We start from the raw sequence: 26,701 nt of genomic DNA on the forward strand, positions 1-26,701 counted from the left end.
GTAATATAACACACTTATTTGTTATTGTTTATCTTACTGTTAGTCAAGAAAATTAAAACTTGCCAGGACGACAAAATCACAATGCTGTGCACCTATTTGCACATTCTCAGTGCTGTGTATATGTGATTGACAGTTCTTACATGTAGGCTTTGTTGGGTTATGCCTAACTCAAACCGCTGGGCACGCCTACAGGTCGCGATAAGTCGCAGTCGATCTATAACAATACATGGCCTTAAAATACAGTCAACAAATCAAGCACGTATGAACTCAAGCAGATATAACTAAATGTCAGTGAGTTTGTTCGACGTATACCATATTTGGTTGAACGATGAGTGGCTTATATCTGTGGCATATTGCAACGTGCTATGAGCTTATGTTAACGTGATAAATGATCATATGGTTTGCGACCGGTAACAGTGTTTAAATCGACGTAAAACCGGAAATCAAAACAAAAAAATCTGTGGCGTCCAACGTTTATTGAAAGCTTTTGTCTTTTTAGTTGCTATTATAAAAAGGTCGGAAATACATGACAACCGATACCTGCTCAAGATCGTAGTACTTATAGATGGGGGAACATAATTGGTGTTGCATTGACAACGACACTTTCCCTTGCTTAATTTTGTGGCGCTGAATTCAAATATGAAGTAATATATATTTTTTTGGACCGTCGACAATACAATATCATGTCAACCTCTGTTCAAGAATTTGCCCTTGTAAATTTCCTCGGGGCACTCTCGTGCGATGCCCCAGCAGTAATCTGCTTATATGTTTTTGTCCCATCTCTCTTTCTAGCGATGCTCCCCTAACTCATGATCTATTTTATGTCATTATACTCTTCTCTAATATATGCATAATGACCAATAGGAAATCCCCCATAAAGATTGTGTTTGTGCAAAAAGAACACATCTAGGGCTCAGCTTAGAGCTATCAAGATACAGCTCCGTTGTGTAGGATTGTACGAGGCAACACCTAACTTCTTGAGCAAACTGAGGATGTCATGACAGCTAGTAATCATATTGCATCTGTTCGAAAAAAACAAGTATCTCTGCAGCTTTTTGTAGAGAATCCAAAATCACAAGCCCCGCCAGTTGATTCTTCTTAGTTGAATTGCCGAGGGGTAATAAATCATTGGTGTCGTTCTCAAAGCTTCCCTGCCAAATCACGGGAATTCCAAACGTCATACCGCTTTGTGATCCTTTTGTCCAGCCACTAAGCATTTCCTACAGTTATGACACACGATACGAGGCGCCCATTTTTGTCAAATGGCGGATCGCGATCCGGTCCGGATCTTTTCAACCTTTTGTGCGGATCTTCTAATGTAGTCTGAAAACATAAACTTTCTACAGTGTTTTATGTGAACACCTATTGTCAGTGTTGATGAATTTTGTAAATATCAAGCATAGAACGACACTCCCAAATGCTAATCTTTGTGAGCGTTTGAGGATATCAGTTAGCGACAGAAAGCCCCAATTCGATGCTGTTGTAAGACCTGAAGTCTAAGCCAGGGGTCGGCGACCTACGGCCCGCGGGCCGGATGCGCCCCGCCAATGTAATTCATTCGGTCACCCGCCTCTTTGACAAACTAGATACGAGTCCATTTGAAATACTTTTTGACTAATTTAACTAAAAAAAACCTAAGTGCGAAAATTTTTCGCGCTTCCCCCGAATAATCTTAATGCGTCCAATTTGTTTACGTTTTGATGCTGTCTTGTGAACTATATAAGCGCTTCGTTGCCGTTAACGGAACGTATTCAAAAATATTGGACTTATATTTTTTAACTTTTTTTTTTCGGCAATGTAATAAAAACTTGCAACAAATTTAAAAGAAATGCTGGTATACGTAAAAAATCACGCTTGCTTCGCTCGCCACGTGCGCCCTGATTTAGAAAGGTTAACAAGCACTAAGCAAGATTAACTATTAAAGTTATCGCCTTTCTTTAAAGTAGTTTTATTCCACTTTTAATTGGGAGTATGGATGACGACGTTTGGGCTCGAATTTTGAACCAAACAAACGCCCCCCCAAAAAACGAGGTACGTCTGATTAAAAGTTGTTCTAACATTTTAATAATACAATTCTCAGTTACATTTTTGTGCTTTCTGAGTTTGGTGTTGGCCCGCGACTAGAAAAAGGTTGCCGACCCCTGGTATAAATCAACTCATCATTTTTCTCACTGAAACAATCTTGGTTCTGTAGCACACTTCACTTTTGACTCTTACAAATTTATCAATATGATGTAGGGTACATTTACATAAATAAAGCATCATAAAAATTAAAGCGTGTCTAATATGTTTGCTATTCGCATTTGGTGGATCATCTTGTTGTGAGGTTTGACTGTGGTGGATGGCAGAATTCATTTGAACACCCCTGGTCTATATGTTAAGCTTGCTATTCTTTATTTGCTCGCCTAATTGCCAATCATTGTTACGTCACATACAAGCAACATTTGTGTTTTTCTAGTTTACTCAGTTTTTTTCTTAGGAACGTTTAAACAGCATTTTATGAGTTTGTAAACCACAAGTTAGAATGATGATAGCAAAATTAATTCAAGCAAGTTGAACATTTTTTTCACAAAACGATTGTTGTTGTTCCATTGATTAAATTTGTAGCAAATTAATTGTGTTAAGTGGTCGAACGAAAGATGGTTGAATTGCACATACTTCCAGAGAAGTTTAGTAATGAAAATACGTTTTTACACGAAGCTTAAACAAGGTTTTGTGTTTTTAAATGTCGAAAATACGCCTCTTTTGGCTTGACAAAAGTTAGTCGAGACGGTCATGATTGTGTGCATTGTCTGCAGTGCACTGCTCGGTGATGACAAATGCGTCATTACGACCCTTAAAACGTAAAAATAATTGTGATTAAATGCCAAAGCAAAATACGGTACCCAAACAAAACATGATGCTGCCGATGTTATTTCTGCCAAAAGAATACGATTCGGATTAAAAGCCTTTCATAGACACGAAAGGTTGAGAACCACTGCACTGGTGTATAGCACAAACATGCATAAGAGAAACGTCAGGCTTATTTTACATTCACGTCTACTAGAAAAAGCCATGTTTCAACTTTTAAGATATACTAAATTCCAAGTAATAAAAACGTAGTGCAAAAAGAGAAGATTTGAGTCCGTACTTGGTTGACTTGACTAGACAAGCTAGCGACGCATGCACACTTTTAACTGATAACTCAAGAAGTTTTCTGGTAGACTTACTTGACCGCACGCAGTGTTTCTCCCAAATACTTATATTACAATACAGCGTGGTGTTCACCCTTTAAAACAGGGATGTCCAACCTTTTAGCAGAATGGGATGCATTGCCACTTTAAAAATTTCGAAATTAAATGGGTGACTTCATAAGTTACGTCATATCTTGACGTCATAAAACAACTTAACTTATAAATACCCGCTCTTTGAGAGTGAACTCGTTCGTAAATATGCAAGTAAACGTCCGTCTTATCGCGCGTAGCGCGTAAAATTGAGTTTACTTGCCGTATCATGTCATTTTAAGACACCTTTGGGCTTAAAGAAGGTCCGCAAAAACACACATTTAGAAAAACACCAATCTTCCTTAGCAATAATGGTGCACAAAAGTGTTCGACGGGTGTTGAAATGCGACATTAGACTCGATTATAGTCTTAAAAAATATAAGATTAAGCCTTCTTTAAACACTGCGAGTTCTACACGTTTTGATGATAGTGAAAACAATTGTTTTCAAACAATTGTTTTCAATAAAGGCTACTGAAAGTGAGAATAACTGGTGGGCCGTACGTAAACATCAATCGGGCCGCGGGTTGGACATCCCTGCTTCAAAAGCATGCCGTATTGATAGTCAGAATACTCTGATTTTACTGATGAGCTATCAAAACTGATTTGCAAAGTGGACAAAAGTCAAGTAAGCGTTTGGGACTTCGAGACCAATTAGTTTAATTACGTATACCATACGTATAGGCATTCACAAATCCGCTTTTATAAAAATCTGAATATTCAAATTGCATGAAAGCTAGAGCATGTAAACAAAAACCGACTTAAGATTTGGATCAGGTCAACAATCTTTCAAGGATTAGTTAAAACATGTAAAAAAATAAAAAAATTCTTCCCCAGCGTATTTTGTGTCGCACACGATACAATACTATCACGAAAGTATTCTCACAGTTGCATCTAAAATGCCAAACACAAAACTTACTCTAATTACTACTTGCTATACTGAAAGGCAACTAAGTTAATAATATTTTGAAAACAGGCCCCCGCAAAAAAATGATTGAATTTGTAAGTAAGGGTATACACCCAACAAAAAATGATAAAATATATTACAACACTTTTAGCACGATTCAAAAAAGTATGAAATGCTGTACGGGGGTCCAATACGATTTAAATTATAATTCAACGACCGTCATTGTTTAAATTAAAAAAAAACACCGTGGTGTTTATTTCTGTTATGTTGTTCGAGGCCCTTGTGATTTAATTGGCTGTTCAACGCAAATTGTTGTTCAAAAAACCACCGTGATGTTTATTCCTAACTAGCCGTTTCACGACAAAGGATTTTGGTGACAATTTTTCGCCAATTATATGGCTGCACCTGCTTGCTGTTTTGTTGGCAGGAAACATCAATTAGAGCCCTAATGCGAGGGCCCGGTTCACGCAGGTGCACATTGTCCAAAAGCGACAAATACCACTTTTTTCCAATAAGAATATATTTAAACACAAAAGGAAAATTTTCTTGGCATTAGGTCTGTAAAAAATCAAGGTTACGTAACACTATATTATATAAGGGTTGTACATGTTATGGTAAAATATACTTGTGTGACCGTATTAAATGCAACCTTGAAATCATGCGACTTAACTGAAATATTTATTCACATTTGGGAAATACGCCAATCTTTTAATTTGAAACTTGTTTTCATGGTCCTTATCTATACGCTTATTTACTTCCCGGTTTAATTTCCAAAAACGCCTTTATTCAAATGAAGTATGTTTACATTGTTTAGTGTCTGTTGGGTAATAGAAGCGTTAAAAGTATGACGTTATTATAAAGATAAGATTTGTTGTTCTTCATGACAACTTTACTCGTACTAAGACAAGGACGAATCAGTATTTACAAGATTTCGAGTGTTTGCGAAACATCTGTTTGCAAGGGTGTACGGATGTAGCCAAATACGTGCTTGAGTTATCTTATAGGCGACATCGCCATTTCAAGAAACATCGATTTTCTCTTCAGTAAAAGGTCAGTAACCTCCGCGCCAATGAAAACGAATTAGAACAATGTAACCACACAAATCTACTTGTAAGAAATAAATACTGTTGTGGTTTCTACATTCTGAAAATCAAGTTTATGTATAAGTGTCCACCTATATGCAATATGATGGCCAGTTGCTTGAGGCCACACATAAAATAATTTTTTGGTAAGTTTAGATTAGAGCATTGCGAAATATGTGAACGAAAAGAGTTACGTTTGAAAAAAATAAAATAGGGAAACTGCCATCACGAAATTTGCCATCACGAAATTGCCAAACAATCACATGTCTAAAAATAGAAAACAATTAAAAGTTAACTATAACAGCGAACTAAACGTAAACTACAATGCGGATAAGCTCAGTGCCAGATTAACCAAGTGCGGGGCCTGTAGCAGATTGATTTGATGAACAGATGATGACCGGGATGTAATTGAATATTCATAGATTTGAACTACATTCTACAACAACAAAAGTCTAATGTAATGTTTTATTTGAAAGGAGAAGTATTAAACTTCGACAATAGTAAACAAAGGTATTTTCGACGCATTTTGATTTCTGCAAATTTGGCAATTATTTCAGATGAGTTCAGTGACATAAGAACGTCATTTTCAATATTCAAAAGAGTTAAATAGTGTAGCCGCTCTTCCCCCATTTTGTTTCGCAGATAGTTTTTAATCAACTTTAAATTTGAAAATGATTTCTCACGTACAATTATTTACCATCATACATAGATAAATGCGTGACTACATTCCAGTTTGAAAGCCAAAAATTACTTACCAACTATGTTCGACATTTTTTTGCCAAAAAAATATTTTACCTATCAGGCGCGGGGCCCGTAGCAGCTGCTACATCTGCTACTATGTTAATCCAGCCCTGGATAAGCTCGTTTGTCGCTTATAGGCGCGTGAAAAGTTTGCAGTAATGAATGAACATTGTTGAGCAAGTTAGTTTGTTTCTTCTAAAGCCACAGGTTTATGCGTTAAACATTGGCGCTGTTTTCACATACAGCAAAACACTTAGAAGTTAAAACTAAAATTATTTCTTGGTAGAAAAATAATAGTGACTTGCGTTTTGACTATATTCGAATTACAAGCGATGTAGCTACGATTCGTTGAACAAAACTATAATGACATTCTGTGTCGATTTCTGGTGCTTTGTTGGCAAATCTTTGACTTACTTGATTTTTTAAAGCTTTTAAGATTCTTTACTTCTATTTTTTTCATTGGATTACAACTTTCATTAGTAAAGGTAAAAATAGCGGAATTTGGGATAAACACGCGTTCAACCACTTACGGTCTGTAATCTTTGAGTAAACAAAGGAGAAATGTCAGTCATGTAAGGTTCAAACTTTGACAGAGGCGCAGACTCGCGTAGCGTTTAAATTAATGCTTGGATATGTTAAGCTTACTCAGCGGCGAACAGGCCTCTATACAAGCTTGTAGTATTGTGATTAGGTTTTTTGACGTGTGAATATTATAGTGACATAGTCAGAAAACGTTTTACAAAGAAAATCGTTTCCATTCCTAAACGGCATCCGGATTTGGCAGTGTTGCTAGAAAAACCAATCACGTATTGTCGTCAATGTCATAAAAACTCTCATAAAGTACTAGCTCAACAAACATGTGTAGCGTAAATACGTCCGACGTCAGTGTTTACGTTTTCAGTAATCCTATAGAATGTCACTGTTTCATTCTTCTTTGGTTGTTTTTGCTTTGCAGTAATATATGGTTATTCAGGCTGTTTTCTAAAATAGTTTTAACGGTTAACATTGTGATAAATAGGATAGTACGAATAAGTTTAATATTGCAAGTTTTCCGAAGTCCACTTTTCACCGAAACAAATATAGCTACCATTGGACTTTCGACCGAATACGAATCTCCCTAATCAGGCTTATGCGTTGCGGGCAGTGAACATTTTTGTTTGGCGATTGCAATGTTGAGAGATGACGTCGTAAAAATGTAATATAACAATATACAAAACAAACTTTAAGAAACCCACTGCGCACGGCAAAATATTGCAGAAACCTGTGGTATATACAGGTTTGGGTAAAATGCGCGAGGTAAACCACGAGCCTACAAGATTTTACACAAAGCAAAACCATTTAACTTTATCAGATTTAAACTGAAACAGACATTTTATAAGCTACATGACTCGTTGGCCCCGTAAAATGAACGCATAAAGCATAAAATAAAACCGCATTCATCCTGATAACCTTGGCAAAACGTTCAAGTTGGTAAAGCAATAAACCCTTTCAATGCGCGAAAACTATACGTAAAAATGCGCGGCTCATATTGCAAAGACAGTATACATAAACATGTAATAACAGTAACTGATTTGAATCACGAGTTATCACAATGAAGAGAGCCTTGTAATGCACTTAATAAGTTAGGATGTCCATTAGGTTCATTTTTGAGTTGCTATGGCGCCAGGACTCGAAGGAATTCATTTCCCCAAATGACCGCCAAAATATATCACGATTGCTTTAAAAATTTTAAAATGAACAGTGCCTAACGTGATTGCATTTTGTCTATTTAAAATAATACAATTTACAAAATGTTATAAAAAAACGATTTTTAGAACCAAGGATGACCGCATAGCCGCATACCATAACAATACAATTCGTTCGATTGTTAGTATGGATCACATGAAAAGGCCACACGCAAGAAGTTTTATTATGTTTGGCCATATCAAAGCAAACCAATGCTTAATAGCCGCGGCCAGCCTTTTAGACGGGCTTTCAGAGCAATTCGGATAAATTGTTAAAGGTTGCTTACGAGCATTAAGGCGCTTACATGTTTAAAGTCGTGCTGCTCAAACAGCAAGAAGCACTGTGGATGACTCGATGCTTTATGTCGTTATTATTTCCTTATATCATATATCGCTGACTGATGAAATCGATAAGGTGTTTTTTGGTATAACAGTATTTTGAGCTGAAAATGAGGTTAGTCAACCGATTAATGGTTTCCATTATCTTGAGAAAAAGATTAAGCGAATGTGTAACCAAGCTGCACAAGCAATCGGTGGTAATTGTGGTACTAACTGTGATGAACTAACGTGGATTTGCGTACAGTAATCGCCGGTCATATCTGGTTACACTCAATGATTCGCCTTGATTTAAAATCCGAATCTCATGAGTGGTTATAGTACAAGGGTCGGCAACCTACAGCCCGCGGGCCGATCCGGCCCGCCAGTAAAAATCATCCGCTCCGTGACTTGCGAGTCGTCTTATTTCACGTTCAACTACATGTTTTGTTTTGAGGAAGTTTTCCAAGACCAAAGGCCGTGCGCATTAAAACTTTGGAAACGATTACACAAAAGGGTATCAGAAATGTGTTCAATTTTAATTTGTGTGTGCTCAATGCGTCACGTTTTCTTGCAAATTGAAAGGCAATTTAAACCAAACAAACGCTCTTTTTATCGCGCTTGGCGCGTTTCAGAGTGCTTAAAAACCACACGGTTTTTAACAAAATATTTGTAAAAATTTATTACGGCCCGTCGAGAACTTGCTGAGGTTGGTTTGGCCCGCGACCAGGAAAAGGTTGCCGACTCCTGTTATAGTACAACAATATCTCGTATTTGGAGCGAATAAAGGATGTGGTTAGTTTCAATGTCCAGGTCTATTCCATTTTTAGGTGAAACGACAACTTTGGTTAAACTTTAGTAGAGAAAAGTGCAACCTACTTAATCGAGCGGACCTTAAAATAGGACTAGTTAGAACGGAAGGGCATGTTTTGTTGTTTGGTTTCTATTGAACCGCTTAAGCATTACTTGCCGCTTGGTTGGGGTGATCAATGCGAAATACGAACAGAAACAAACCAACGATAGATGACTAAATGATAAAATACATGACTAAAAAGCGTGCAATAAACACGGCTTCTCTGCTTTTTATGGAGTACATACCGTTGAATGGGGTATTCATCGTAATATTGTGGATCAAAATAACTTGTTTGAAAAATATGTCAACCACTTGCATCATTGTTTGTTGGACTTTAAATCCAGTTCGATTTTCATTTGCTTTTAATTATAACGATGTTAGATTGTAACGTGTGGTATTCGCCCGACGTGATTATATACGTTCAAGCGTAAATTACGCTCTTTGTGATGCATAATTTATGTGTAATGACATCGCAATGCAAAGCTAGCAGCTGTACGTTGAATTGAAGGTCGCAATCGGTTTGTATAGTTAGTTTTAAATGTACACAGACAGATTTTACTACGGCTTGAGTGGCAGATGAGTGATTTCATTAGTAGTTTTTTCTGTTACCCGACTTGTTTGTTTCTTTGTACTCGTCGAAATCGGGATTTTAAAACAAGAACGTCCATCGCAATTGCGGATGCGATATGAGTTACATTAAGATTCAAAAATTTGAATATGGCCTGCAAGTAAAAGTGGGTGCAATGCACAAAGATTTTTATGAAATATGATGAATCACGTATACTAAAGTGCATAACTAAGACGACAATAGAAAGTTGTCCTTCAGTGATGATTTTAAGGTTTATTTTAATGACATACCAATAAAACGTCCTTACATTTGTCGCTCAGGGCGATAGACAGTGCCCCTCCGCTTTGTATTGAAATTCAGTGCTCCACAACCTTTTGTCACTTGCACCAACAAAAGTATACCTGAAACAACGATAAGCACCTGGGCTAATATGCATTACGAAAATAATGTGCATGATTATATGCGCCTAGGACGCAAATTATAACGTGGTATATTGCTTATCACCTAATACTATTAAACACTTGTTAATGGCATTAAGAAAACGAAACTTACTGGAACATTGTATTTCGTACTTTAATGTTCGATTCATTATTTGAAACACCAACCAAGATAAATTTGTCCAGCAACAACTAAGATTAAAAATAAGTTAGTGCAGCGGATTCATTAAAACAAAACGTGCTACACCCGTTTTAAGCGTAAGTTGCTTTGGTTTCGAACGCATGGATAATATCTCTGGGGTTTTGCTTTCATTGGAACCATTGTTGTGTTCTTCAGACGCGCAAATGACTTCGTAGTTGAGTTTGTGTCGAGATTATTTCCAAATTACGACGTTGTATACAATTAAACGTATAGCAGAATATTCTAGCAAAGCTAGTAAATCAGGTCAGACACTATGACAAGATCTTAAAATATATAGATGCATATATTTCGTTGACAAAGGCATAGTCACTATATCTCATTCGATTGAGTTCGACATTTATCTTGCAAGTGTAAATATAAAGGATGATGACCAAAATTATTGTGTACAAATAAAAGCCTGCCTAAACTGTACGTTTTTATTACTGTTTGTACTAAACTTTAGACAGTGCTTTTGGAAAAAAGCGCAAGTAAAAACGTATTTTACACACCGGCACACCTGACATCGTCTCGCGGCACACCGGTAGCGGAGCACTGATCTAATTTATAGTAAAAATGACCTTTTATGAGTTGTACACACACATCCGACGCCGTTGCAGCGGTAAGAAAATCTGCTACTAACGTTGAACTGCTTCCGAAATGTCTGATTTCATAAAAAAGTCACACTTTAGTAGCATGCCGATTTTTTACCTATGTCTTAGTGGAATAATTTGGTTTAACCGCATCATTTAACACATTGCCAAAACTTTAAAATGGAGCAAATTATATCAGAGCGTAGAGTTGACCAATTCACAAAAAATGCGCAAACTTTTGTTGAATTCTTCATTAACTTTAAAAAGTTGTTTATCAAAATGTAATTAACAACAAAAATATCTATGTGGGTGTTGTTCGTGTGACTGTTGGTTAAACCACCATGTCCAATTAAAAGGCAATGCTTTACCGCAACAAACAGAAATCCCAAATTGGGCATGGATTTAAAATAACAGCTTGTTTGCGCGCTTTATGCATCAAGGGTGTATGACGTTTTGAAAGGCGGCTTATTAGGCGTTTAATGGATCAGATAAACCCGATGGAAAGGTTATTATTAAAAAACAGCTCCTTGCCTTTTTCAATGGGAGGTTAAAAAGGCAGGGTGCGTTTGTAGCTTAGCATAATCAACAATCTCGGTTGTGTGCGGGTGCAATTTCATACATCACGCAATTCGTGCTAAGTTGCTGGACGTTTGCAGTTGCTTGTCATTTTACGCTGGTAGCAAAATTATGTGAGGTTCAAAACAACCAACGAAATCCACTGCCAGCTATATTGCAAAACGACGCGCCAGACGGACGATAAAAAGAGTGACAAATAGTTTAGCAACAAATTAGCATCTGACAGCAGTTCTGCTACGCATATGGTGTGCAGGTGGAGCAGTATTTTCTTTTCGTTTAGAAATAAATACACAGTGCTCCGCAATTGCAAAAGCCACGTGATAACCAAACGAGTTCAGGTTGAACCATTCTCTTACATTTCAGCTTCCGTCCTAAGACAGCAAAGCAACTGATAATAAAAATATGTCCTCCGTTCCAACCACAGAAGTCGCGCCGATGGAAGAGGATGCGAATTCATCCTCGCTGATCCATTTCCCGCGCTCAAGGTTCACAACGATGGTGCTCCCAGCGATATTTTACGGCGTTTTCGTGATCGGCTTTGTTGGCAACTTCTTCGTGGTCTACATCCTACATCGTCTGGTGAGTTTAGTAGTTCATTGCCGGGGAATACATTAGTTATATAAAGCGAACTGATTGGCGTTGAGTAGTGGGAAAGTTGTGTTTTTACTGGTGTGCGGTGTGTGTGTGATTATGGCACGGTAATGCAACGGATTGAGCTGATTTTGACGTTTTTATTCAAGAGAACGACGAGGCACAGGTTACCGGCACCAAACCAACTTTGCGCAGTCTAACTTGTTTATATTTTAAACTGAATGTCTAAAGAACATTAATAAAGCGTTTTGGACATAACTGAAATTGAAACCAGTAGGAATTATAGTTACAAGGTGCGTTGCTCAGGAAAAACCTAACTTCAGTTTTGTTGCTTGTTTTGTTTATTAACTGAACCACCAAATGAATTTAGATGAATTTTTATCATTTTTTGGTCGAATACTGTTTAATTGCAATAAAAATTTGTAGCCTGAACTGTAGAAATTACTTCCAGATGCACACAAGGGCCAGTTTTGGTAATAACCTGACACAAAGCACAAACTTTGTCAAACAAAACTACGTTAGTATTGAAATTTCTTTCAAACCGGGTTTAAATCTTGTCAATTGTAGTTTGTCAATTGATGCGCATCACTACAGCTTACTGCCAAACATTATTCAAAAGTATGTTGCCGCTGTACAACTAAAGAGGTGTATTTAGACTCAGTTGGATTATCGCGCCTCTTGGGTGTAAGTAAGGGTTTCGTCTTAGATAGTGTAACCCCGTTTTAGTGTCAAAAACCCATCTCCAAGTAAGACCTGTCGATCAATGAGATTTTGTGCACAGCGAAGCGGAAAAAAGATCGCCGATCTGTTTATGACCAACCTTGCGGTTGCTGACCTGATCTTTCTCGGAACCTTGCCATTCTGGGCTACTGAGTACGCAATGAGCGGACAGTAAGTCAATTACATATTGCTGTCCCACTTTGCTGTTGTTGGCTCTACAGTCTACACCGAGTTCGTTTGTATCGAAAACACGCGCTTGAATTTCAATGTAAAATGCTACGCGTAGAATAAAATGGCGCAGCTAAGAAAAGGGCAATAAAAGCGTCTCTGATACTACATTCGCCTGAATCAACATAAAACCGCGGTAAATCCCTATATAAGAAGTCTAATAAAACGTGCACATATGTTAGTACAAGCTATCCCGACCGTTACTTCAGTGACTGAATTTAGACTTGCGTGGTGTAAAACTAAATGCCTGATTATATCGAAGCAATGTCGATACCAAGATCTTTCGTCCTTTTTTGTATTATGAATTTGTATGCGGCAATAAATCTTAATAATCTGCTTCCTGATATATGGTAACAGGTGGGTTTTTGGGCGTGTTTTCTGCAAACTGGCCAGTACGTGCACCTTGTTTTCTGCCTACGGAAGCGTCTTCTTTCTCAGCATGATGGCATTAGACCGACTTGGGGTGATCGTCTTTTACAAAAGCTACAACAGCAAAAGGTAAATAAATGCCACACAAGGCACGTAAGCCGTAGTCGTTGGTCAAAAAGCAGCTTCGAAGGGCTAGATCTCAGTTATTAACACACATATGTGTGAATGTTTCATTGAATAAATTATATGGTACTGTGGATCCCCTTCTATGAGGTTGCTTGTACTAACAGATTGAGCAAGCATTGGCGCATGGTGGTTTCTCGACTCGTTCCCTTCTGAGCGTGCATAGCGCAGTTGGTAGAGCGACGGTCCCGGCTTGACCGGAGGTCGTGAGTTCGAATCTCACTGCAGGCTAGTTGTTTTCCTAGTCTGCTCTGCTTACATCATAGATTAACAGATTCGGTGAGTCTGCGATGGCTTTCGGTGTGACACACAAGGTGTTCTTTTTGAACATGAACTAAGCTTTTACTAGTTGTTTCGCTCAATTTCTTTAGGCGCGAAATGCGATAATCAAGTAGTAATTAACGTATAGGAAACTAAAAATAAAGCAACAACACTCTCTCAGTGGGGCAAGCAGGCAGTAACGAGAAAAAGTTTATTCCATGTTTAAATTTAGACAATTCGCAGACAAATATATGCGAATTATTTTGCCGAAATATTTTTATGGAATCAATTAAATTTGCAGAACGTTGGCAAGGGGCATATACGCAGTGTTGCTTGTGTGGCTGGCCTCAATAATCTCAAGCACGTTGGCGCTGTATTTCCGAGACACAGATGAAGACCATAATGGTAAGTGTAGGCCAGTTTGTGTTGGATTAAATAAATTTTGGTAGTCTACTACGTAAGATGTATAAAAAACTGAAACTAAAGAAATATTGTGATAAAACCTGCCTTAACTCTCTAACTCTAACATACAGTCTACTGTAACCGGCCTTTATTACATCCAATTGACCTAGTTTAAAATGCTTTGCAAACGATGATAAGGTGGGCATGATAAGGTTATCGTAAGTTAACCAAAAGCCTTTCATAAACAGCATACTTGGGTAAAATTGCAGTCTAAATAAATCATTAGTTCGTCGGGTCATTTGTAGTTGTTTTGGCAAATGCACAAACATCAGCCATTCATATGCATCTCTCGTAATCAAACTTCCTCTTTTGTGTAGGTCATGTGCACTGCAGTTGGCAATTCAACGAAGCTGTTGATTCTCATGTAACCTGGTACTGCGTTCATTTTATTATGAGGTTAGGTAGGGTAGGTAAACTTAGAAATAAAATTGGGGGTGCTACCGTAGAGTTTTTTAAAAGGCAAAGTTCATTATTCCTAGTTTGAACAGAAACCATACTAGCAAGTTATCCGCCATAGAAGTGCTCTTCAACGTGTGCACGGTGCACTCTAGGGTGCACCAAAATATGCGTGTGGTGCACCAGTACGAAAAGATATCGAAGCGTGCATCACAAACTTTTAATGAACCATTAATGTTAAATCATCTTGCCAGTAATTACCGATTTCTATGAGATAATGGTGCTGTACCCATTGTCACCTAACTTTCTGAGACATGCACTCTTTCTTTTTTGCCTGACTGTTGTGATGCAAGTGTTGTTATTTGTATAAAGATTAAATGCTGTTTTATGACATACAATATAGGCTATAGTACTCGCAAGCAGCATGTAACCATAATCGAACTCTCATCGACATAACCAGGGCCGGATTAACCAATAGGCTAATAAGGCTATAGCCTTAGGCCCTGGAAAACTTCGGCCCTCAATTTTTTTAGAGCTAAATTCAGCCGAATAGGGCCTAAATGATCAAAATATAGCCTGAAACGGTAGGGAGAGGGTATGGGTCGATCGGGCGCTGAATGGTCTGGCATGGGCCGTTTTGGTGTCGACGTTTGGACGCCATACTGCGCCACTAGGGCGCCTCTGTTTTTGCATTGGATTGTTGGCCCTGTTTAGAATTGCGAGTGGCAAGGTTGGATAAATGATTAGTTAAATAATTAGAAAGTATAGATGCATTTATTCAACTTTTCTCTTCTTACATTTTGAGTTAAATGGTGTGGTATGTTGAAGGGTAGATTAAACGGACTCCAGCCATAAGACCGAGAAAAGAACAACACCAACGTCAGAATAAAACACATTTCGGAACAAGGCCAAAATAGGACTAATACATGATGGTATTAGCACCGTCTAAATCGGAATAAATTATCACTGATTTTCGGTTGATTAGAATAAAATACGTTTTTTAATGTTTTATTGATTAGAAATGGTAATCGCGTTGTTAGATTAAAACGCTGAAATCAAAACTGTGGGCACATATCCCTAAATAATTCGGTTATAATTAAGGTTTTAGTAATGTTATATAGTTTCACAAGGAATTGTCGAATTGCATATTGGTTCAAAAAACAGTAGTTGGATCTTTCGATGAGTATTTTGTATGGATTGCATGTGTTCAGCAAGAAATGCTTGTAGTAACAGAATGTAGAAAGCTCTGTGCCTTATTTATAAGCTTTAAACGAAACCGTGTTTAGGTCTGTTGTTGGTTTTGGACTTCCACTGACCATCACCATATTTTGTTACATCACGATCTTCACCTACCTGAGACGACGCAGATCAAAGAAAAAGCTTTTAAGAAAGCAACAGGTGAAAAACCTTATATCGTAGGAGTAAACAAGCAAGTTAGGGATGGACTTAATTGTTGATGTTATTGTCGTGACGAACTTTGTACAGTTGAGCAACCTTAAAATGCTTTTGTATACGTATGTTGGAAAGATTTAAATTAATTCTAATCCATCTCTTGTGAACAGAAGTATTTTTTTTTAAATAAACTAGGTCGTTAACATACATACTAAAGGTAATGCCAATTAAGCAGCATTTTGTATGGGTTACATGTAAACAGCGGCGTTGCCTATTTTTTTTGCAAGAAAAGTGTTTCCTAACATTTTTACAAGAAAGGGTGTTTTCCCTAATGTTTTCATTGAAGCCTCCTTCAACCCTATAGAGTTTTTCGTAACGGCCTCTATTTTATTTCAGTTCATTCATTTTTACAACACATAATAGTTGGAAGACCTAACACTTTTACTTATGTTAGGCATAGGCCTACCATTTTCAGAGAGGATGCTATTAATTTTCACCATATTGTTAGGTCATACAAAAAAAGAACTAAAAACATCCTGTACCCAGTCAAAAAAACTTCCAAGTAACTCTAAGTTGCCAAAAAAAAACAGTTGGCGATAGTTTTGTTTTCGCATAGTCTTCGCTGATAAGTGAGTAGACACACTACGGTGCTAAGTTAGTTGAGTTGTTAAAAGCGATCCATATGTTATGTCTTATATAATACCATTTTTAAGAATCTCCTGGGGAAACACGAAGTAATATGAATAGACATAGTGTTATTGGGACAAAACAGTCAGTCAACAAGCCCCGATTTACTCATAATGTTTGATAGTGTAAACAAAGCCATAAATTTAACTTTCTGCGGGCAGGACCGCGTTACCCTGGTTGTGATGGTGGTGATCGTCGTATTTATTATCTGCTGGCTACCTAATCAAATCTCCAACTTCGTGTACGTGGCACAAGGACTTCGTCTTATCTGTAAGTAAATGTCGTCATCGTATAAGCTATAGGCACATCAAACAGAAAGCATAGAAATCGGTCACAGTTATTATTATAATTCTTATCTGAAATCAAATTTGTTTTGGATGGATTTTGTTGACTTTTTAGGCCAGGAATTCATAGCGTATCATAAACGTGTACACATGACAAGCGTGTTCACCTTTTTCCCTTTTTGTATTGCCAAAATTAAAATACCGTAATGTAAACCCAATGTACTCGATATTTCAGAGGTTCCCAACCTTTTTTATTGCTGGTAAATAGTTATCAACACTCGCGGCGGCGTTATGGCTTCAGAATGTTATACCCTATAGAACTCTGTCCTTTAACCTTGGATATAGTGTGGCTAACTAGTATTCTAATGAATTTCTGACGGATACCAGCCACACAAAAATCCGCAGAACGCCATCTTGTTGCTACGCAAGAACTTATTTGTTATGCATAATGGGTCTAAAGAGCGCATCTGATTTATCTGAGTAACCTACCTCTGAGACATTACAAAGAAACGAAATAAAAAACAAAAAAATCATGTTTGTTGTTTCAAACCAGGGATTCGCACCGAACTCGAATCGGAACTTTATGAACCGGTTTTGGACCATTTTTTTCAAACCGTAACCGAACTTGAACCGTTTTATACGATTGTAAGAGGCCGAACCGGAAATTAACCGAATATTTATAAAAAAAAACTGGACCTTAACGAACCCGAACCTGTAAACAAAAGCGGTTCACTAAAGCATGACGTCATAACTTGTATTTTACGGAGTCAAGTTATGTAATGTTCTAAATTGTATAAAAAAAATGAATTATTTTTAAATAAAACATTGCTTTTCAATTTTTCAGATAATTTAACAATGAGCTGCTTGTTTTTTAGTGCACCACGAAACTTAGATTTCTTACGAGTTATAATTCAATAAATATTCTCTACATTTATGAACCGACATTTTTAGATTTACCGCAACCGGTTTTGAAAGAACATTGGTCGAATCGGAGCTTAAATGAACCTTTTAAATTGCTCCAAACAAAAACCGGAACTGAATTGTATTCCGAAAATATCCTTAAACCCGAACCGAATGTGAAACGGAAAAGTCAAACGGTTCGACTCCTTGTTTCAAACAGAAGAATTGTGCGTTAACTTACAAATACACTAGTAGGGGTGTGCGTGCTGGTCGTTCGTCAGTTTCTGCTCGAATACCAACATTTTGCTCCTCAAAACAAAGCCAAATATTACACAAAAATGAGTAAAAATTGAGCTTGCTTGTAATTAATTAGCCTATGCTGTAACGTAAACAATTTTGTTGAATTTATTTCGATGTTCTACAAGTTTTTTTAATTAAACAAGTGTTTAAAAAATGGAAAAAAATTGCAATGGACTAAAACAACATTTATACACGAGAGAAGAGAACCGTGAAAACGTAATTACTTTTACATACTTTCACGGCGCCCAGTTTGTGAATACGTTTATTTATTTTACCTTTTCTTATCTTGTTTAAAATGGTAATGGAATGGCATGCACAAAAAGGCAAAACAAATGCGTTATTGTGTCCTTTTCAAGTTATTGGTATTTAAAAATTTTAAAAGCACAAAAGAATGCCATTGCGTTGTTTTACAAGAAAATTTATTTTTTCATCTGCTTTTTTTTTCAGACAGTCCTGAAGAGCCGTCAGAGGTGCAGTACTACATCCACCTCTTTACCACCTGCCTGGCCTGGGGACACAGCTGCATTAATCCGTTCTTGTATGGCTTTATGAGAGAAGACGTGCGACTCAAGGTTGTATGACCCTTTCGGTTTTGCTACATGATTTAAACCCAGAGACTCATTAAACACAACCCTTTACTTTAACAATAACATTGTTGAGTGATTGTTTTTGATGTTTTCAGTTGGCCGAGATTACTAATACGTGCGGACTGCGATGCTATAGAAGATGTAAGACCCCTTCCGTTTCCTCGGAAAGATTTAATACGACGTTGGTAAGTTTGCGCAATCAGTCGCAAGATGCCTATATTTTTACAATTTTATTATTTTGCCCGACAACAATATGTAACAATAAACTGCCTTCGTCAAGAAAACCTAAAGAATTTTGCTAAGAGTAAAATTGTTTTATTTGCCAAATACTTTACTATCAAACACCTTTGTAGCTTGACTTTGGGGTTTGTTTTGACATTGTCAATGAAAATAACACCCTTCGTGTTTTTAAAAAACAAATGCTTAAGATAGACTTGAGTCTACAATCTACATACTCTTCATTAAACATTGGTTTTGGTGAGCTTCAATGGCTTATGTACTATTAATATCTGCCTTACATCATACGTGACAATTACTGTAATTTTCTAATGTTAAGTTGTTTTTTTGTTTTAATTTTCTTAGGTAATCACTTGAGATGTGAAAAGCACTACTAAAAATTACCAATAGGTCACCAGCAAAACACGAACTGCTTTATTTTAAGAGTTCGCCCCAATTGGAGACTGGTGAACTTATTCAACGCGTTGAAACCGAATCGAAGATTGGCACAAAATCATCACAAGTGTGAAAACAATTATCCGGACGAACTGCATTTTCACGACACGCGTTCGCCCAACAGCTGCCCCCCAAATACTGTGATGTCAACTTGTATACTACTCATTGTGAAAGTGCAACTGATAACATCTAAAAAACGATGAAATGTCGCAGAAAATGCTTAAGTAACGTCTACTAATTTGATCTGTTTTCAATTTACCTCAACATAGTGTCAATTGACGCTACACCGGATGACTTTGGGTTTATAAAGCTGGATAATTAAGGTTTCTTGTTTTAAAATTGGATGCTGCATTTCAAAATTAAGTAATCATAGTGAAATGCTTCGTAACTACTAATTGAACTAACCAGGGGACATACTTCATAAACTAAAGTACCGTTATTTTTCTCTATTCTTACAAGTTGAACACCTCTGTGTCCTGGTCTTGTACAGCATAGATGTTGTGGTATATTAATGTTCTAACATTGTAATTGGACGATAGTTTTTAGTTTTAATTGCAGATGTGTGAAAAGTAAAATCAACCTGATACATTGTTTTTTTTGCCACTGCTGTTGCGGATGTTATTTTCTACTTGATAAGTCACTTGTCAAATGGTTGCTCTCACTCGGTTCGTACTTTTATCGAATGCTAACTCTGCTACTTTGACAAACATTTCTGTTTTTACATTTACCTTTAGTGATTGAGTTGTATTATTTTATGTTACACTGTGTTTCATAGTTTTGATTTGTGTATTTACTAACTAATGTGGACATCGGCATCACCGGTTTTAAAAGGGTTTCAACCCCCCAAAAGAACTTTTATTTCAGAGCAGGTTTAAATGCCTCTTCTTGTAAAAATGCGCTGTAAATTGTGATTTTACCTGTTTTATTTGTTGTCATTCAACTTTTGTTATCATATTTTTCACGTTGTGTTATTCGTTGTTCACTCACTGGCTTGTTTGCTTTTTGCGCTGTTTAAGCCTATGGTTCAATCCAGACTAAACTGCAAACATTCCGTTTTCTAATACACTGTGATTTATCATATCACGACGCGAGAGTGCTGCAAGATAAATGATAGAAGAGGAAGAGTTTTCCTATGAACCTGTTTGCTTTTCCACAGGATATGCTTTGAGGCTCTTTTTCCTTCTAATTAATTTTTTTAATAGAAATGTAGGGATTATGTATGTCCCTAGTAGTTTGTTATTTTTCGTAAACTGCCATCCAACAGTATGCTTTTAAAGGCTCGGAATTTGGTGCCCCTTAACATATGCCAAATGTTCGCATATATTTTTGCTTTTTAATCACGTCATTTACTATTGTGAAATGCTGCATATTTGTCACAGTTAAAAAAAATTAATTTAGTAGCAAAATTGAAAACAGGACGTACGACTCTGTTACAAAAGAACACGTAATTTATTTTCGGGACATATCTTGTTTTTGCCGTTAAATGTTTCAGACGGATTTTTGTCCAAGCTTTATAGACGAAGTATAGATCGTAGAATTCTTAAATTATCAGACAAGAAGTAGAGTGGTATTTAGGTGTGCATAAGAGGTTTGTAAGTCTGCACCCCTAGGGGTCTTTGATTGTGGGACAAAAAACCTAAAACACTGCAACTTCATCTTTTATGCTTTTTGTAGCTATCGATTCCTATCTAGCGGTAGTAAAACTACAATTCGGTCATATTGGCTTGGCGGCAAAGTGCCTATTGGTCACTACCTTTGGAAATGGGATCTTTGTTTTGAGGCGGCGAAAATGAAAATAAATGTATATAGCCTACTAGGCGTTAAACCATTTAATAGAATGATTATACTTGATTTTTAAACATGTAAACTAGTGGAAATTTAATAACATGGTCGTACGCATTATCAAGTAAATTCTGTTTATCAAATATAAGTTTCGATTCCCCAAACACCTCGCCGTACTTGAACCTCTTTCGCATCTAAGCCATAAAAATAGGAAAATTTCGGTCCATATCTGTTTTTGCTTGCAGAAACAAGTTAAGAAAAACAATTAAATAACACTAAGCCCTGATAATAAATCCCCCAACAAAATTCACAACAACCGCACCCCCGTCTAGTTGTATTTCCAAAATGAGCAATCTTGTCGTGTGCCCGAAAATCATTGTTGTTTAAAGGGTTACGTGACTATGTATAGGACTTGCTAGCTTATTTAGCATTTCTTTATTGTCCATATTGTACAAAATCCAGAGCGGTCATTTTGCCTTGTGGTTGTCAATCGATGAATTCATTGTTGAGAAGTAAACCATAGAAAATATCCCTGCATTTCACATTCAAACATATCTTGTTTATTGTTCGCATAAAAAGGGTTGCAATATGATTGACATGGTATTAAATTGCTGTATGTGCACCAAAACGAAATGTTTTTAAGCCATTTCTCCTAGTTCCAGGTACTTCTAGAAGGATAAATTACGCCCATAGTGATTGTCGAACTTGAAATATGTCTGTAATTTCTTAATATGTGCACAAATGCACCTGGTAGCCTACTGGACGAAAAGGGCTATTACTAAAATCTGTTGACTAATCAGGATTGGCGGTCCCGGTTTGACCGAGGTCGTGAGTTCGAACCTCACCGCAAGCTAGTTGTTGTTCTAGCCTGGTCTTGGTTTACCTTCCCTAAAGGTATTTAACAATAGCGTTAACTGGTATATTATTTTAAGTAGGTTATGTCGTAATTACTGGCCACTACTATCGCAGCAGGGCTTATCACAATACATAACTATGTGAAATCCTTGGCTCATTTTCACAATTTTAATGAAAATACGTCATGATTGGTCTATATAAAAAATATTTTACACAAAAAGGTACAAAATGCGACATTTAAAATTCTTGATCAGACGTTTTAAAAACATTCAATTTTACTGTTTTCTTTTTTAGCCTTCCAAAAAAGAAATATCGACAAAGATGACAAACTAAAATTAACCAGTAAAATAAATTGATGATTTTTTAGACCACTTAGCCCAAAACCATCATATTGAACTTTTACGTATACTTTTAAAACACAGGGCTGATACTATTGGTTTTTCATCGTAACGGCTATAAATGGTAATGAGAGTTAAATTCAGTTAACTGGAAGCGATTCAATTTTTCCAGTTTAAGAATTGGGTGTGGGCTTTGGCAAAACAGCAATGCAGTTAATACACTGATCAAATCAAACCGTTACAAGGGTGCCCAAAAATCAAATGTTGCAAAAGTGACAAAAAACACTTTTATGTGAGAATTTAATATTAAAATGTGCATGATGCCGATTCATAATCGTTTCAGTATAAGAAAGATGTGAGATTTGGCAAACAGCAATGCTGTTAATACACTAATCAATTTAAACTGTTACAAGGGTGCAAACTTATTTTTACTGAAACAATTTTAGTTATTACTGATGCGCATTCGTTTTTAACTGCCGTTCTACATCCAACGGAAAACCTACAAACGCACGAAATATGTTTGGACGATAAATCCAAAATAAGTCCACTCATCACTTTCACGTAAAAACATCTGTCGTTGCTTGTTTCCGTAAAGATGTCACCTTTAAGCAGATGTGTCCGTCTAATTAAAGCTAGGTTTACGTTTTTATGAACATCCTCTTTTGTTATGCTTCATATTGTCTGCAACCGTTCAATATTCACCGACTGATCTTTTGTTGTGATGCGATCCCAACATAAACTACTATATAAAATTGTGTGATTACAAACTTGAAACGTACATATACACAATGTATATTTCTGTGATTAAGCCCTTCTAGAGTCGTACTGGTGAACGATACCCCATATTAATAAATCTGATCAAACCGACTGATTTCGATCAGCCTTTATGAAAGTATGTTTTGCTAATTTCAACTTGTTTCATTTCTATTGGGTAGCTATGGCTCCTCCGAACTGTATATTTTTTCAATTAAACTACGTAAATGTAAAAAAAAAACGTCACGATATTGAAAACGCGTAACTTTATGACGTCATCTTTGAAAATATTGCCATGCCCCCCCAAACAACAAAAATTCTTAGTTGCTCGCCTGTTCTTCAATACAAAGTTCCAACAACAGCTTTTTGTTCAAACCTGAACTTCATGCGTTGTGCAACATAACACACAACACAGAACAGGGGACTGTTTTGGTAATGCACTATAGTTTTATCTAAACAAACTTTTATTACAAAAATGAAAGGTAAATCACTTTTATTTTAAACATCGTGTAGGCTTACTACTGGTAACTGTAAACTACTAAGCGCATTTTATGTATAATATATTTTGAACGCAATTTACGTAAATATTTGATGGGATTTGGGGGTGAATGATTCGTTCTCGACGAAGTTAGACTCATGACTGGATTGTTAAAATTTTGTGGATGTTTTGCGATAGAAGCAGAACGTTTGCGATCTGCAGATGTAAAATAATCTTAATAAATTAACATTCGCGTATTAAATTTATCCCTCTTTAATCTACAGATTACGAAGTAGAACTAGGCCATGTTTTTATATTACGTTTTATCACTGGCTTCCGCCGTTGTTGTTTAATATTTTGGACAGCGGGCCGAGTGAGAAACAAAAAAATGTCCTGGCGGACCAAAAGAGGGGATCTCGAACACACATAATACAACGTGTGATTTCCTTCAAAAGAATTGTTAAATATCCATGTTTTGACAAGCTGGTAAGAGTAGGAATAGATAGGGATGCTTTACGAGAGTAATGTTTTAAATGAAATATTCTGAAATCAAGAAAAAAATGTTAAGGCGTGTTTTTGTCTAGTCTTTACATGGGCCGAAAATTTATTTTCGGGACATATCTTGTTTTTGCCGTTATTTTTTTTAGTTGTTATGGTTTGCTATGGTATGTTTCAAACCGTTTTTTGTCCGAAGCTTTATAAAAAAGTAGACATCGTAGAAAGTCAAATGTTCAGACATGGCGTAGAATGGTTCGTAGGTGCGTATAAGAGGTTTAGGAGTCCGCACCTCTAGTCACCTCCAATTGGGGACAATAACTTCAATACAGAATGCGTTCATATCACTTGCTTTATTCAGATCGCGAAGCGACGGCGGCTGGCATCCTGCTGCGCTTTATTGTCCCGCGCGTGCAACGTTCATTGTGCGAAGGGGCTGTCTTAGAAACAGTCGGCGCATGCAACTTGGCTTTTAGCAAGAGGCTTCTCTTAGTAAAATAACTTATTGCTTTTACTAAACAGTATATTTTACTCTCTCAAATTTGAATGCGAAACCTTAGGGCAGTGTACACCTCTCTGTTTGCACCTGTTCCGTATCTTACTCCAATCAAACATATCAACACCAGGTCTACACGACTTACAATTGTAAAAGGGCGCAGCGAAAATACTTAAGTTGAATGCATTATTAGGGATGACGTTACACAGTCACGTCATAACATGGTGTCATACAAAAATAAGTCTTAAGAACGCTGCGTTTATTGGGTCTAAATTGGCAAAATTTTGATTTTTTGGCACATAAAACAGCTTTGCATATTGCTCGAAACAACAGATTTAAAGTCTGTTTAAACGGTAATTGCTTGGACCAAACCATGGTAGAAATTTACCGAGTAAAAGCTGACAAAAGGATTGTAAACCATAGGCGTTAAACCATTTTAAAAAGATTATTATATTTGCTTTTTAAAGATGTTAGCTGGCTCAAATTTAATAATATGGCTGTACGCATTATATACATAAAGTCTATTTACATCCCCCAATTACCTGGCCGTATTTGAATTTATTTTCGCGGTAATACATGAAGAGGCAAGGTGAAGCAGTAGAGTTTCGCCCATCGTAGAACGCAGGGAAGAATTGCTAGAAGCTTCATTTATATGACGTTCGTGGACTATGTCGACATATTGAACCATAAGACTTTTTTTTAATTAGTCAAGTTAAACTGTTAAGCGTCAAGGCCATTTTGTCATTTTTTCTGGAAATAGAATTGTTGTTTTAAAGCGGCAAAATAAAAATAAATAAATAAAATACTTTGATTGCAAAAATATTCTTAAATTAATTTTGCATAGTTGTTACCAAACTAACGTATAGGAAAATGAACCCCTGGCAACTACCCCTTTCGTATCTAAGACATAAGTTAAGGCGGGGAATTTTCGGCCCATATCTGTTTTTGCTTGCAGAAACAAGTTAAGGAAACGATAGAACATGCAACATATGTGCTATACCACGAAATAAAGTGAAATTAATAAGATTTAAAAGTAACCCTGGTTAGGGGTATTTATAATAGACAACTAACACAAAATTAAATGAAAAAAATATATATAAAATAAAAATAAAATAAATAAAATAAACACCAAGCCTTGAAAATATACCCCCTGTTAAAATATTCAACAACTTCACCTCCGTCTAGATTATTTTGGTTTGGTATGGTTTGGTATGGTTTGCTCTGGTTTGCTCTGGTTTGCTGTGGTTTGCCATGGTTTGCTATGGTTTGCTATGGTTTGCTATGGTTTGCTATGGTTTGCTATTAGACCGTTTTTTGTCCAGAGTTTTACAGTAAAATTATAATTCGGAAAAACTTCAAATATCTTGATACAATGGAGGCTTATGTGTAGATAACGTTTTAAAGATTTAGAAGTCTATTTACCTAGGGGCATTCAACTGGGGGTACAAATTGCAAACAAAATATGATGTCATCCAAAAAATGATTTTAGCTCTGCACTCCCACCTAGCGGTAGCAATAATTCCTGAAAAGGATATGGTTAAAACGATACTGGTTATACAGACTGTCTCGCGTTAATACGCGACGAAGGGGCACTGTTAAAGCAGCAAAATAGAATCTGCCAAAGAAGTATATTCTGCTTTAAAGCGCCAGACACAAGTATGTCAATACTTACAGCCGAAACCTAAACATCTTCCCTGTATCGGCTGTTATATGATACATGTACATCGGCTGTTATATGCAATTATGAAAACGGTCCATTATGTTTTTATAAGCCTTTAGATTTGTGTATTGTTATTTTTATCATTAATGCATTATGCCAGTGGTCGGCAAACTGTGGGCCGCGGCCCAAATAGGGCCGCAGAGCCATTTTTAGTGGGTCGCGAGTTACTTTTGAATAGCTTAGTATTATGTAGTTGTGGGCCGCGATAGCTGAACATTTATTGAACTTTGTTTTAAAAATCCATGTGGCTTAGAATTTTTATATTGCCCAGGGTTTTTGAATGAAGTAAATGTTAGTCAAGTCAATTGCAAATTCACTCAAGTTCAAGTTCAGCCATTTTCAACAAATAACAAGTCTCGGTTCTAGTCATTGCCAAAGTAAGTCAAACCGAAGGCATCAAAATTAAATGGCAAACAAATAAAAGTGGTGAACTCGTCAAATCTGAAAAACATTTTGCTAAGTAACACCAAAAAACAGTGTTTAAGTTCACAAAGTCGCTGTTTTCAAATGACTTGAC

General features: G+C 36.7%; 1 protein-coding gene across 1 annotated transcript; it reads left to right on the plus strand.

The window, feature by feature from the left end:
- Positions 1-11,637: 11,637 nt before the first annotated feature.
- LOC146145219 (type-2 angiotensin II receptor-like) lies at positions 11,638-18,589 on the plus strand. Its single transcript, XM_083390508.1, has 8 exons — positions 11,638-11,814; positions 12,608-12,717; positions 13,132-13,272; positions 13,889-13,992; positions 14,367-14,445; positions 15,732-15,843; positions 16,686-16,794; positions 18,456-18,589. Exons 1-8 carry the CDS (start codon positions 11,638-11,640, stop codon positions 18,587-18,589), a joined length of 966 nt encoding a protein of 321 aa, XP_083246634.1.
- The last annotated feature ends 8,112 nt before the right edge of the window (positions 18,590-26,701 follow it).

The sequence above is a fragment of the Ascidiella aspersa genome, chromosome 5 (assembly GCF_963924565.1).
Source record: "Ascidiella aspersa chromosome 5, kaAscAspe10.2, whole genome shotgun sequence".
In the NCBI taxonomy this organism is placed as follows: domain Eukaryota; kingdom Metazoa; phylum Chordata; class Ascidiacea; order Phlebobranchia; family Ascidiidae; genus Ascidiella; species Ascidiella aspersa.